The sequence below is a fragment of the Rana temporaria genome, chromosome 9, assembly GCF_905171775.1.
Source record: "Rana temporaria chromosome 9, aRanTem1.1, whole genome shotgun sequence".
Lineage (NCBI taxonomy): Eukaryota > Metazoa > Chordata > Amphibia > Anura > Ranidae > Rana > Rana temporaria.
Window position 1 is genome coordinate 23,663,981 of NC_053497.1, and position 14,239 is coordinate 23,678,219.

At 48.0% G+C, this 14,239-nt stretch overlaps 1 protein-coding gene across 3 annotated transcripts in view; it reads left to right on the forward strand.

The window, feature by feature from the left end:
* AKNA (AT-hook transcription factor) overlaps positions 1-14,239 on the forward strand; it is a 94,655-nt gene that overhangs the window by 20,909 nt on the left and 59,507 nt on the right. For all 3 annotated transcript variants that reach the window (XM_040322970.1, XM_040322968.1, XM_040322971.1), the window contains exons 3-4: positions 274-1,154; positions 9,139-9,213. In XM_040322970.1, the coding sequence (XP_040178904.1) occupies positions 274-1,154; positions 9,139-9,213 (956 nt within the window). The remainder of the gene's footprint in view (positions 1-273; positions 1,155-9,138; positions 9,214-14,239) is intronic.

Genomic DNA, 14,239 nt, shown 5'->3' on the forward strand with positions numbered 1-14,239 from the left:
CGCGGGGGGGTCCCGATCCGACCCCCGACCCACGCCTAGGCAGGGACGTACAGGTACGCCAATGTGCCTGTACGTGCCATTCTGCCGACGTACATATACATGCGGCGGTCTGGAAGTGGTTAAAGGAACCTATTTAGAAAATGAAAAACAAACCTTTACAACCCCTTTAATCTTCTACATCAGGCAGGAAGTTTCATTTCTTACCATATTACTGCTATGTATAACAAAATAATAACAATAATTTTTTTTTTTTTTTTTTTTTTAACTGTTTAGATGGTCTCAGCTTTGGAGACCAACCTAGTAGGTCAATGACTTTGCCTTCTGCACTTGGACGAAGACCTCCAAGCAGGGACCAACAGCTGGATATGACTGAAGACGAGGTGGACCAAGGGAGTTCCCTAGGAGCATGGGACGGGGAAGAAGATGAAAACTGGAACGCACAGCACTATAACGGAACTGAACATGAAAAACTTGAGGACTTTGATCAAACTTCAGCAGGAGAAGATCAGTGGGACAACTCCCCAGGATCTCCCAGTGAAGATTACTCCAACATTCCAGGAAATCAGGGTGATGAATCCGATATCAATGACTTAATCTCCCCATCCCCCGCTCCGCTTCGCAGCACATGGAACACCAGACTACTTGGCGTGCTTGGTCTAGCGCCTGGTATAGAAGATGAGACTCTTCCAGAATCCTCACATACAGATAGTGGGGAAGGATCATCGGCCATTCCCCCTGGAGATCGTAGAAAGATGTCGAGGGTTACGCAGGTGTCCAACCAGACCAAGTCTACCTTGTCACCTTCTTTCACCAAAATGCAAAATGCACAGAATTCCAATGAGAAGAAAAGCAAAAACGCAATTTTGGCACAATATGGCAGAGGCAAGCTCAACTACCCTTTGCCCGATTTGTCCAAAGTTGGTCCCCGGGTCCGATTTCCTCGCGATGAGCCGGGTTATCGTCCTCCTCAGCCGCACAGGCCAAAAAACCAAAGCCAAAGTGCCCCTGTTCTCTTCAAATCACCAGCAGACATCGTAAGAGAGGTCCTGCTGAGCAGTGTTGAAATGCCAGTCCAAGAACCAGCCATTCCACCCACTGTACCACAGGAATTCAAGACCCCGCAGCAAGCTACTCAGCTTGTTCATCAGCTACAGGTGATTATATGGAGATTTTACACTTTTTATTTGTATGTATCTGGCGGATGTTAGTGGAAGAACCCGTCACCGGCATTCTTATATCTCTGTGGGCCCTGATTGGTCATCCACCAGTTCCTGCCTACTTGGAACAGAATCTCACCCTCTTTCTTTGGCTGGATGAAGTGTCTCGCTGATCTTGCTGGATAGTTTAGGAGAAGGTAAAAAACCCAGCAGGAAAAAATGAGGCTGGCCCATGTTGACCATGGCAGTAGGGTAGACCCTGGAATTCATTTTTAGAGATGTTGTCATTGGAATCCTGTGTTATGGAGTACAACACAGAAGTGTAAATGGGCCCTTGAGTTATTAAAGCGGAGTTCCACCCAGGAAAACAACATTTTGCCAAAAGTCCTAAAAAAATAAATTTATACTCACCCGAAATACCTGTTGCTATGCGGAAGTCCGTAATCTGCCTCTTCGGCACCGCGATGTGTTTTCTTCTTCTCCTTCTCCTAGTGAATGGGGCGCGCTGCTTTCTGGGAACTGTGTGTGTTCTCAGAGAGCAGCCGCCCATTCACAAGCTGGCACGAGACACGGCTTCACTGCCTGTTTCTCCTAGTGTGAATGGCGGCGCGGGACCTGCATCAGTCGTGGGATCGGCATCGGGGGGCCATCAGCGCGGGCAAGTAGGACAAGGTAAGTGTCCTTATTAAAAGTCAGCAGCTACACTGTTAGTAGCTGCTGACTTGCGGGTATAATCCCGCTTTAAAGCGGAGTTCCACACAATAAAGGAACTTCCGCTTTTCGGGAACCCTCCCCCAGGGCAGCCATCACAAATGTTGGGGCCCCTTACACAGCTTTAGGCAGGGCCCCCCTGGGGCAGAGAACAGAGGAGGGGTGGGGTGCTGACGAAAAAAAAAACAAGTGTAATCTCTTCTTTCCTGATGCAAGATAATAAGTGGGGGGGCCCTGGGGACCATCTGGCCCCTTACAGGTGTAATGCAAAATTAAAATAAAAAAAAATTGGAGGGGGGCCAGCTGAGCCTGTAAGGGGCCCTGGGACCATCGGGCCCCTTACAGGTGTAATACAAAAAAAAAAAAAAACGGGAGGGGGGCCAGCCGTGCCCCTAGGGACCATCAGGTGTAATGCCTGTACTCCCCTGATGGCGGACCTGCCCTCCTAAGACAGGTATTTGCACCCACTTCTGAGCATAGACTTCCGTGGGAGTCACGCCACTTCCACCCCCCCACTGTCTCCTGGAAAACACACTGGTCCCAGAAGAAAGCAGGGACCAGTGAGGGCGTGCCGCGCTACTTGCACATGCGTAGAAGGGAAACGGGCAGTGAAGCCGCAATGCTTCACTTCCAGATTCCCTCCCTAAGGGTGGCGGCGGGGGCAGCCGAGAGACGAACGATTGCTCGGCCTCGGCTGCTGACATTGCGGGAGCGCTGGACAAGTAAGTGTCCATTTTTTAAAAGTCAGCAGCTGCAGTATTTGTAGCTGCTGGCTTTAAAAAAAAAAAAAAAATAGAAATCGGGTGGAGCTCCGCTTTAAAGTGGAGGTTCACCCTATAAAAAATTTCGAACACTACATCCAGCCCAGTTCTGCAAATAAAATGACACTGACCTTTTTTTTTTTCCCCTGTAGATAGCGTTTAGCCATAGAATTCACCGCGGCTTCCGGGTAGGGAATCCCGCGGGAGTGGGCGTTCCTATTGACATGCCAATCAGATGGCATGCTAAACGACGGCGCTGTGTGCTAAACGCTATCTACGGGGAAAAAAACTGGATGTAGTGTTAGAATTTTTTTATAGGGTGAACCTCCGCTTTAAGTCTTAATACAAGCATTGAAGAATAAACCAAACTGCTAATGTGATTAGCTACAGAGCTTACATATAGTCAATACCTTTAAATAGCAGAAACAGCCAAGCAGGAGCACAGGTCAATGGCAGAAGAGATCCTGCTAATTAGACACAGGGTGGGGATTGAAGGTTTTCTAGATTAAGGCATCATTTACACTTGTGGGTGGGGGTGGTAAATACCAGGCTGAGCCGTGTTCTTGCCCCCCCCCCCCCATCTGCTCCTCTTTAAGCTGCAAGGACAGGGGATATGAATGCACACATGCCCCAGGAGTGATGCTTTGATGGGGGACAAGGGTATACACAGGCATTGTGGTTTGCATAACGGCATGGCAAAAATTATCCTCTCTGTTGCAGTGGGCAATACCACCTGCCGAACTTGAACTTTATGGGGCCATGCTACAACAAAGCCTCGTACACACGATCGGACTGCCAACCAACTTTTCGTGGATTTTGGTCCGAAGGACGTTGGCCATAAACTTGTTCTGCATACACACGGCACAACATTTTCGGCCAACATTCACCAAACTACATGTTTTTTAAGCTCTTTACTGCCACCCTTTGGGCAACTTCTGCTATTGTTGTCTGATCTTTAGCGTTGGTTCCGAGCATGCACGTTTGTACTTTGGATTTTAGTTGGACGCACTTGCGCACACACGATCGGATAAACCGATGTAACAGATTTATTGCCCAACAATTGGTGAGCATAAACATCCAACTTTTGTTGTCGTTAATTCAGCCAATAATTGTCTGATGGAGCATACACACGGTCGGATTATGCGACAACGCGTCCATCAGACAATTATGGCCATAAAGTTGGATCGTGTGTACGAGGCTTAAGAGTTCTGGCTTTTAGGGGTAAAAATAGGCGATTAGGAGGTGACATAATGACTCTTCACCACCTGTCAAACACCCTCTGAAGAGCGGTTGAGGTGTTTCAGGAAAATACAGCATTATGGCCACTAGATGGAGCTGACAGTCATAGGAAGTAAACGTATTACACAAATTACGGTGTTTATTTGTGACAGCTGTGTGACTGCTTGAGACACAGCAAATTTGTTTAACCACTTAAGGACCCCTTCACGCCGATATACGTCGGCAGAATGGCACAGCTGGGCACATCCACGTACCTGTACATTGCCCTTTAAGCCCAGCCGTGGGGTCACCGGCGCGTGCACGCGACCCGGCCTGAAGCTCCGTGGCCGTGGGACCCGCGGACCCGATTGCCGCCGGTGTCCCGCGATCGGTCCTCAAGAGCTGAAGAACGGGGAGAGGTGTGTGTAAACACAGCTTCCCCGTTCTTCACTGTGGCGCTGTCATTGATTGTGTGTTCCCTGTTATAGGGAAGCACGATCAATGATGTCACACGTCCAGCCCCGCCCCCCTACAGTTAGAAACACATATGAGGTCACACTTAACCCCTTCAGCGCCCCCTAGTGGTTAACTCCCAAACTGCAATTGTCATTTTTACAATAAACAATGCATTTTTATAGCATTTTTGGCTGTGAAAAATGACAATGATCCCAAAAATGTGTCAAAATTGTCCGATGTGTCCGCCATAATGTCGCAGTCATGAAAAAAATCGCTGATCGCCGCCATTAGTAGTAAAAAAAAATATATATAAAAAAAAATTCAATAAAAAACTATCCCCTATTTTGTAAACGCTATAAAATTTGCGCAAACCAATCGATAAACGCCTATTGCGTTTTTTTTTACCAAAAATAGGTAGAAGAAAACGTATCGGCCTAAACTGAGAAGAACAAATGTTTTTTTATATCTTTTTTGGGGATATTTATTATAGCAAAAAGTAAAAAATATATATATTTTTTTCAAAATTGTCGCTCTATTTTTGTTTATAGCGCAAAAAATAAAAACCGCAGAGGTGATCAAATACCACCAAAAGAAAGCTCTATTTGTGGGGAAAAAAGGACGCCAATTTTGTTTGGGAGCCACATTGCACGACCGCGCAATTGTCAGTTAAAGCGACGCAGTGCTGAATCGCAAAAACTGTCCGGGTCCTTTACCTGCATAAAGGTCCGGGTCTTAAGTGGTTAAATAGACACCTTAAAGTGGAGGTTCACCCTAAAAAAAAATTCTAACAATACATTGAGAAGACTGATTACACTGCGGGTATGCTGTTTTTTTTTCCGTACATACCTCGTTATTGCCGTTTCATCCCTCGGCTTCCGGGTATGATTCTTGCGGGTCTGGGCGTTCATAGTTGATTGACGTTCCTCCGACCGACGCATACTGTGCGTCACGACTTTCCGAAAGAAGCCAAACGTCGATGCGCAGGCGCCGTATAGAGCCGACTCTATACGGCGCCTGCGCAAAGACGTTCGGCTTCTGTCGGAAAGTCGTGACGCGCAGTATGCGTCGGTCGGAGGAACGTCAATCAACTAGGAACACCCAGTCCAGCAATAATCATACCCGGAAGCCGAGGGATGAAACGGCGATAACGAGGTATGTACGAAAAAAAAAAAAAAAACAGCATACCCGCAGTGTAATCAGTCTTCTCAATGTATTGTTAGAATTTTTTTTTAGGGTGAACCTCCACTTTAAACTGGAAGCAAATGTAATGCCGCGTACACACGGTCTGAATTTCCGACAAGATAAGATCGATGTGAGCTTTTGGTCGGAAATTCCGACCGTGTGTAGGCCCCATCAGACATTTTCTGTCAGGATTTCCGACAGCAAAAATTTGAGAGCTGGTTCTCAAATTTTCAGACGGCAAAAGATCTCGTCTGAATTTCCGATCATCTCTATGCAATTCCGGAGCGCAAAAAACCTACACATGCTCAGAATCATTGAACTTCATTTTTCTCGGCTCGTCGTAGTGTTTTATGTGACCGCGTTCTTGACGTTCAGAATTTCCGACAACATTTGTGTGACCGTGTGTATGCAACAGAAGTTTGAGCCAACATTCCACCTTTTTTTTTGGAAATTCCGATCGTGTTGGGTTGCGTTGATGGAAGTAGCTTTAGGTGGGTTTTGCACTACCATATGGGAATGCAATTCCCACTTGAAGGTTAAAATGTAAGTCAAAAAGAGGTCAGCTGCAGGTCCAGCGCACTCATCAATGAATTCTGAATGATCGCAGTAGTCACAGTAGTCTCTCAGACCCCAACAGATGCCATCAACACAAACCCAAAGCCCGTCAGCTCAGATCCAGCAATTGTCTCCTGGTTCCTATTTGTATCATTACCATGGCAGGTTTACAACCTAAATCCACAGAACGAGCCCACAAATTGGAGACTATTAAAATAGGGGCCGTACAGCAGCAAAGAAGCCTTGACGTATTTCATGCGATGGCGTTCAGTCCTAAGGCTCAGCTAAGCACCATGGCGTGAAACACCTCAGGGCCTTTTGCTGCTGTAAGGGACTTATTTGAATCAAGTCTCCCTGTGCTCAACGCCAATTGTTCAATTCTATGTATTTGTATTGACTACTATTGGGCAAAGCTGGCATGTCGGAAGGATGGAGTGTGGACACAAGAGTAATTCCCTGGAGTGAACATGGTTCATTCAAGTTTACAACCCGTCACAGATAACAGCTTCATCTACAATATAATCGAATACAGCGCTTCTCAACCAGGATGCCGTGCGGCGTCTTGTATTTTTGCAGTGTCAGCCGTTTACACAGTAGGGGGTCCCCGCCAGGGCCGATCCTAGGGTCAAAGGCGCCTGGGTGCAGAAATATTTCTGGCGCCCCCACATGGGTGTGGTCATGTTACTAACTCCTCTCATTCACAAATGTTTCTGTGGCAATGACTCAACCACAGAGATGCTCCCCCACGGAGTCTTCATTACCCTGGGATCCTTACATGATCTCTTAACAATAAACAAAATACAGGAAGAGAAGCAGAGTACTTTATTGGGACCTGGAGGGGGGCCTTTCTGATGGACACAGAGAGGGCTTCTGTTAGAGAGTCTGTTAGAAAGAGCCCCCAGACATACTACAGACATGATACAGGAGATGGTCAGAGACTGCAGACATAGTACAGGAGATGGTCAGAGACTGCATACGTAGTACAGGAAATGGTCAGAGACTGCATACACAGTACAGGAGATGATCAGAGACTGCAGACATAGTACAGGAGATTATCAGAGACCGCAGACATAGTAAAGGAGATGGTCAGAGACCGCAGACATAGTACAGGAGATGGGCAGGGGCTGTGTATCCTATGCAATCTATCATGCCATAAAACATCTAGAGCAGGGGCAGCCCAGAGCACGTGTAAAGGGATGCTATCCCCAGCACACTGAACACTGACTCACCACGGTTCTCTGTGCAGCCCAAGATAGAGATGGGAGGGGGAGGCATTTCAACTGGAGTTGGTGGAGACAGTGCAGGATCCAAGACTCCCAGTGTTAGGAATTCATTCCTGCACATCAGCACTCAGCAGCCACTGAAAACTAGAACTCTTGTGTCAGGAAGAGGAGCAGCCCCTCCCCCGAGCACTGGCAGGCTGGGCGGGCTCCCCTATGCTCACACATCAGTTCTGGACGGACACACACCTATGCTCAGAACACTAGTTCTGGATGGACACAAACAAGGAGGGAAGGAGGGAGGGGAGAACTCTGGCACTTCGGCGCCCCCACCTCTGCAGGCGCCTGGGTGCAAAGCACCCTGTGCACCCTGCCTAGGATCGGCCCTGGTCCCCGCGCCCATCAGCACCATGGAAATGCATGATGCTAGAGTGTGTGGCATTTCGGGCCACCCCAGCATTCAGAAGGGGACAGAAGTCCACCTCCATTTATCCTGGTCCACCTCCAGCTCACTTCCATGCTGTGCTGTGATAAAGCTTTGGAGGTAGGACTGTCCTGTATAAATGTGGGGGGGGGGGGGGAGGGGGTGGAGCCGGGTAGTCTTAGGATCCCTGATGTGAAAGGGAGGAAAATTGGGGACTCTGATGTGAAGGAGGAGGGGAGCTAAAGATTCTGATATGAAAGAAGGGGATGATGATGTTAAAGGGGGGGGGGCCTCTGATGTGAAAGGTGTGGAGTGGGAGGGGGGGAAACTGAGGATTCTGACGGGGGGGGGGGCGTGTGAGGTCTATTATACTCAAAAGGGGGGCTCTCGTGTGAAAGGGGGACCTCTGAAGTTAAAGGGGTGGGGGAACTACGGATTCTGATATAAAAGGGGGGGTGGCTCCAATGTGAAAGGGGGGATGAGGTCTCTGAAGAAAAGGGGGGGAGGAGGTCTCTGAAGAAAAGGGGGATGAGGACTCTTATATGCAGGGCCAATCCTAGGGTCACAGGTGCCTGGGTGCAGAAATATTTCTGCCGCCCCCACATGGGCGTCATTTTACTAACTACTCCCCTTTACAAATGTTTCTATGGCAATGACTCAACCACAGAGATGCTCCCCCACAAAGTCTTCATTACCCTGGGATCCTTACATGATCTCTTAACAATAAACAAAATACAGGAAGAGAAGCAGAGTACTTTATTGGACCTGGAGGGGGGCCTCTCTGATGGACACAGAGAGGGCTTCTGTTAGAGAGTCTGTTAGATGTTTGGCGCCCCCACCTCTGCAGGTGCCTGGGTGCAATGCACCCTGCCTAGGATCGGCCCTGCTTATATGAAGAGGGAAGGGGGTGAGGACTATTATATGAAAAAAGGGGACTCTGCTGTAAAGGGAGGGGGGCTGTGGACTCCGGTGTGAAGGGGCAGCTCTGATGTGAAAAAAGGGGACTGAGCACTCTGATGTAAAATCGGGGATGAGGACTTTTATAGGAAAGGGGTGACAACTAATAACTATAGTATAAAAGAGGGGGACTTTTATGTGAAGGGGAGGGGTCTGAGGACTATGGTGTTAAGGGGGGGATCTGATATGAAAGAGGGTGGCTAAGGGGGGGGGGGCTGACAACTATGGTGTTAAAGGGGGCCAGGCTCTGATGTGAAAGAGGGGGGCTGAGGACTCTGATGTAGAAAGAAGGGGTGAGGACTTTTTCTATGTAGGAGGGGGGGCAAGGACTGCGATATAAAAAGAGGGGAACTTTTATGTAATATCTATTCTGAAACCATGAATAGTAATAGCAATAAGATGATATGACTGCGGTCTCTGTACTTCCCCTCGTATTGTCTTCCTGTTCTTCTATAGAATCTAATCTTTCTAACCTGTCCTCCTTCTCCCGTCTCTAGGAGGATTATCACAAGCTGCTCACTAAGTACGCAGAGGCTGAAAATACCATTGACCGTCTGCGCCTGGAAGCCAAAGTAAGAGACTACGATGAGGATGGATTCCATCACCACATTCATGTTCAGGGCTGAAAACTGACATTTCCCACCACATTCAATATATTGTAAAAAATTAGAAAACTGGGGCCGGATTGAGGTAGGAGATACGACGGCGTATCTCCGGATACGCCGTCGTATCTATGCGCCTAATTCATAGAATCAGTTACGCATAGATTTCCCTAAGATCCGACCGGCTTAAGTGTCTTACACCGTCGTATCTTAGGCTGCATATTTACGCTGGCCGCTAGGTGGCGCTTCCGTCAATTTACGCGAGGAATATGCTAATTAGGTAGATACGCTGATTCACAAACGTACGTCCGCCCGGCGCTATTTTGTTACGTCGTTTACGTTAGGCTTTTCCGGCGTAGCGTTGCTCCTGCTTCTATGAGGCGTACGCAATGTTAAGTATGGACGTAGTTCCCGCGTTGAATTTTGAACTTTTTACGTCGTTTCCGTAAGTCGTTCGCAAATAGGGCTGGACGTAATTTACGTTCACGTAGAAAGCAATGACGATTTGCGGTGGAATTTCGAGCATGCGCACTGGGATTCTTTTACGAACGGCGCATGCGCTGTTCGTAAAAAATGTCAAATACGTGGGGTCATGTTAAATTTAGATAAAACACGCCCACAACATCCCCATTTGAATTAGGCGAGCTTACGCCAGCCCACATACGTTACGCCGCCGTAAGTTAGGGCGCAAGTTCTTTCTGAATACGGAACTTGCGCCCAAATTTACGGCGGCGTAACGTATCTGAGATACGTTACGCCAGCAGAAAGATCCGCTGATCTTTCTGAATCCAGCCCCTGGAAATTGTCAGGTGTACAAAGTCTGGGCACTCTACCAATCTGTCCCACATTATCCTAACATTGGAGTGAATACACCTTTGCCATTACAGTATCACCTCTCAATCTGTCCCCCAATCCAGGGCCAGGCCAGACAGAGCACAGCGCCCAGCTATCATGGCGCTCCAATGATTACACATGGAAAGCCACCATTAGGGTTCGTTCACGCTAGTGGTGCCCTCTGAAAAGTGCTTCGCATTCGGATCACTCTTCAGAGAGCATTTGACAGGCCATGAGTTCTATCACCTACTCCACACCTGCTTGGACACGCATAGAAAGATTTTCACCGCTCCAGGTGAGCCTTGTAGATGATCAGGGACGGTCGGATTACCAAGGTGCTGGTGATGCACGTAGCAATAGCAATGAAGAGAGGAAGATGGACAGCCGCACTAGTTAACCACTTCCTTACTGGGCACGTATACCCCTTCCTGACCAGGTGAAATTTCAGCTTCTGGCACTGCGTCGCTTTAACTGACAATTGCGCGGTCGTGCGATGTGGCTCCCAAACAAAATTGGCGTCCTTTTTTCCCCACAAATAGAGCTTTCTTTTGGTGGTATTTGATCACCTCTGCGGTTTTTATTTTTTGCGCCATAAACAAAAAAAGAGCGACAATTTAAAAAAAAAGTCAATATTTTTTACTTGTTACTATAATAAAATATCCCATTGTTTTTTATTTATTTTTTTAATATTTTTTTTCTCAGTTTAGGCCGATACGAATTCTTCTACATATTTTTGGTAAAAAAAAAAAATCGCAATAAGCGACTGGTTTGCGCAAAAGTTATAGCGCTTACAAAATAGGGGACAGAATTATTATTCATTTTTATTATAATTTTTTTTTACTAGTAATGGTGGCGATCTGCGATTTTTATTGGGACTGCGACGTTATGGCGGACACATCGGACACTTTTGACACATTTTTGGCGCCATTCACATTTATACTGCGATCAGTGCTATAAAAATGCACCGATTACTGTATAAATGTGACTGGCAGTGAAGGGGTTAACACTAGGGGGTGAGGAAGGGGTTAAATGTATTCCCTGGGTGTGTTCTAACTGTGGGGGGAGGGGGGTGACTGGGGGGGGTGACCGATGCTGTGTCCCTATGTACAAGGGACACAGATCGGTCTCCTCTCTCCCCTGACAGGACGTGGAGCTCTGTGTTTACACACAGAGCTCCACGTCTTGTCCCTGTAGCCGCCGATCGCGAGTGCCTGGCGGACATCGCGGCCGCCAGGCACGCGCATCGGCATCTCAGGAATGCGGCGGGCGCACGCGCGCCGCCGGCGGCGCTCGCGCGCCCTCTAGTGACCTGGAAGAGCGGAGGACGCATATATGCGTCCTGTTAGAGATTTAGAACCACCCTGCGGCCGCACATATTCGTACGGCCGTCGGGAAGTGGTTAAGTGCGAAACGCGTCGGCTGTCCTGTTTTGTGGTTGCGGTGACTGTACATGTTCCAGTTTGAAAATAAAGACAACTTTCTTTTAAACGTTTTTCTGGAGTGCGGCTGTCCATCTTCCTCTCTTCATTGCTATTGCTTGGACACGCATTAATGCATCACACACAGCTGCTCCGCCCACTCCACAGCCCAGAGCTCCAGTGAGCGGGAAGGGGGCAGAACAGAGAGCCAGTGACTGACAGTCTGAAGCTCTCTGCTCAGGGAGCTGTGAGAACCGAGCGATCGGCGGTGTTTGATCGCTCAGTTCTCAGTGTTCAAGCTTGCGGGGGACAGATGCAGCATCCAGCTGGGCAAATATGATTCTACAAAAAAAAAAAAAAATGGATTTACATACTTCTCTTTTAATCTGAGCTATCAGTTTTATGGCTCTGGTTCTGCTCTGCGCTATTAGTAGGACCTCTGCCATTCATAGAATGCCTTAGGCCCCTTTCACACGGTCGGACCGTTCAGGTCCGCCTGTCAGTTTTGTTGGCGGACCTGAACAGGCGCTCCATACATCTCTATGGAGCGTCGGATGTCAACGATGACATGTCCGCTGACATCCGACCCAATCCGATCCGCTAAAATCAGATGGATGCCGATACGTTGCCATCCGTCCATGGCGGATCGGATCGGGTGAGATCTGATGAAAACGGACATGCTGTCCGTTTTTGTACGATCTCTCCATAGGAGATAGCGGCGCTGGACAAGCCCCTCCCCGCTCATTGAGCAGAGAGGGACTTGTCATCCGCCAGCTCAGCGGAGAGATCTCCTGCTGATCTGGCAGACCGCTGAAAGCGGATCCATCCCTGTGTGAAAGGGGCCTTATAGGTTTTTTTCAGTGAATTCAAGGCATTCACTGATTAGAAAAGATGGAGAGGTGGGGAGGTGACCTCTTGATCCCCACCTCATTCAATCAGAGCATTCCTTGCATTCATTGAACAAAAAAAATACAAGTTGATGATCTATAATTGGCGGTGGTGGCAAGCGAGCCCCTTTGTTCAGTGTGCAGAGGGGAAGACGCTTGCACAGAACCCGGAAGATCACGTCTCTTACTTTATGTACTACAGTCATTTACAGTATCCCCAGCAGCCCTCCAGATATCAGATATGGGGGTCATTTCACGGTAAGGATATCATGTTACTCATTCGCATAACTTCTAAAGTAATTAAAGTCCAATTCATTTTAAAGAAATAACGATTTTGCGGTAAAGAACAAAAAAATAAATAAAAAATTTACAGTAAAGATCGCAAAAAACAAAACCGCACGGTAATCTGTTAAGTCCAATTCACAATCAAAAAGGGAACTAAAAAAAGGTGCGAGGTTTAACACCACCCTTTCTGGAACCAGTGCGGAACCACAAAGATGGGCCTATTCAAACCCTCAGAATTGTGCATTCCACCCACCGAGAGCCTAATTCAACCCACAGAAAGGGGTGCAATACTACCCTCACAGAGGGGTCTAATTCAACCCACAGAAAGGGGTGCAATACTACCCTCACAGAGGGGTCTAATTCAACCCACAGAAAGGGGTGCAATACTACCCTCACAGAGGGGTCTAATTCAACCCACAGAAAGGGGTGCAATACTACCCTCACAGAGGGGTCTAATTCAACCCACAGAAAGGGGTGCAATACTACCCTCACAGAGGGGTCTAATTCAACCCACAGAAAGGGGTGCAATACTACCCTCACAGAGGGGTCTAATTCAACCCACAGAAAAAATTTGCTTTGCTAACACTGAACCGCCTCTCAGCCAATCAGGTTGCCAGGTCTGTTACCGGTCACCTGATTGGCTGAAACGTCAGGCGCTGTGATGGGACGCCTGAGAGAGGATGGAAGAAGAGACAGGTTAGTGCTGGGTAGCATCTGATGGGGCACAGTAGCGGCAATTGAAGGGCACACTGGCAGCATTTGATGGGGCACACTGGTGGCAATTGATGGGCACAGTGTCAGCAATTGATGGGTACAGTGGCTGCGTTTGAGGACACAGTGGCGGCAATTTATGGGTACAGTGGCTACGTTTGATGGGCACAGTGGCTGCAATTGATGGTTTTTTTTTTTCAGTTTGTTTGCACCCCCCCCAAAAAAAAATTTGAGCACCAGCCGCCACTGGGCTGGATTCACACATATGCATGCGATTCGGATAGGAACCGAACCGCATTCCTATTCAAATCACACACACTGTCTGTGCAGGGCGAGTTGAGCCATGCATTTGTATGGCTCAAATCGCACCAAATCTGCAAAAAAATTATGCAGGAAACTTTTTCCGCACTGGAATAGGATCACATTAGGTGACTAGGTGCAGGTACCCGTAGAAATATTTGCCAGCACACCATTGAACAACGTAAACAGCGTCCAAATGGATGTTTTATTGCATGATCACAACACAAAGAAAGTGCAACGTTTCGGAGCCACGTGGGGCCCCTTCGTCAGGCATGTGGTCAGGTACCCCGCCCCCCCTCCTAAGTCACCCCTTGTCTCCACCCCCTAACCACCTTCGAGCATGATCCTGTGTAGCCAGCAACAATAGATCCCCCCCCCTAAAACAATAAATTCCTTCAACAAGAACAATTCCTTTCTAGCAGCATGAGATCCCACCCCCAGCAACAATAGATCCCCCTACAACAGATTCCTCCAACTACTTAGATACCCTCCTAGCAACAATTGTCCCCCCCCCCAGTAATAATAGATCTCCCACAGAAAAATACCTCCGACAACAATAGA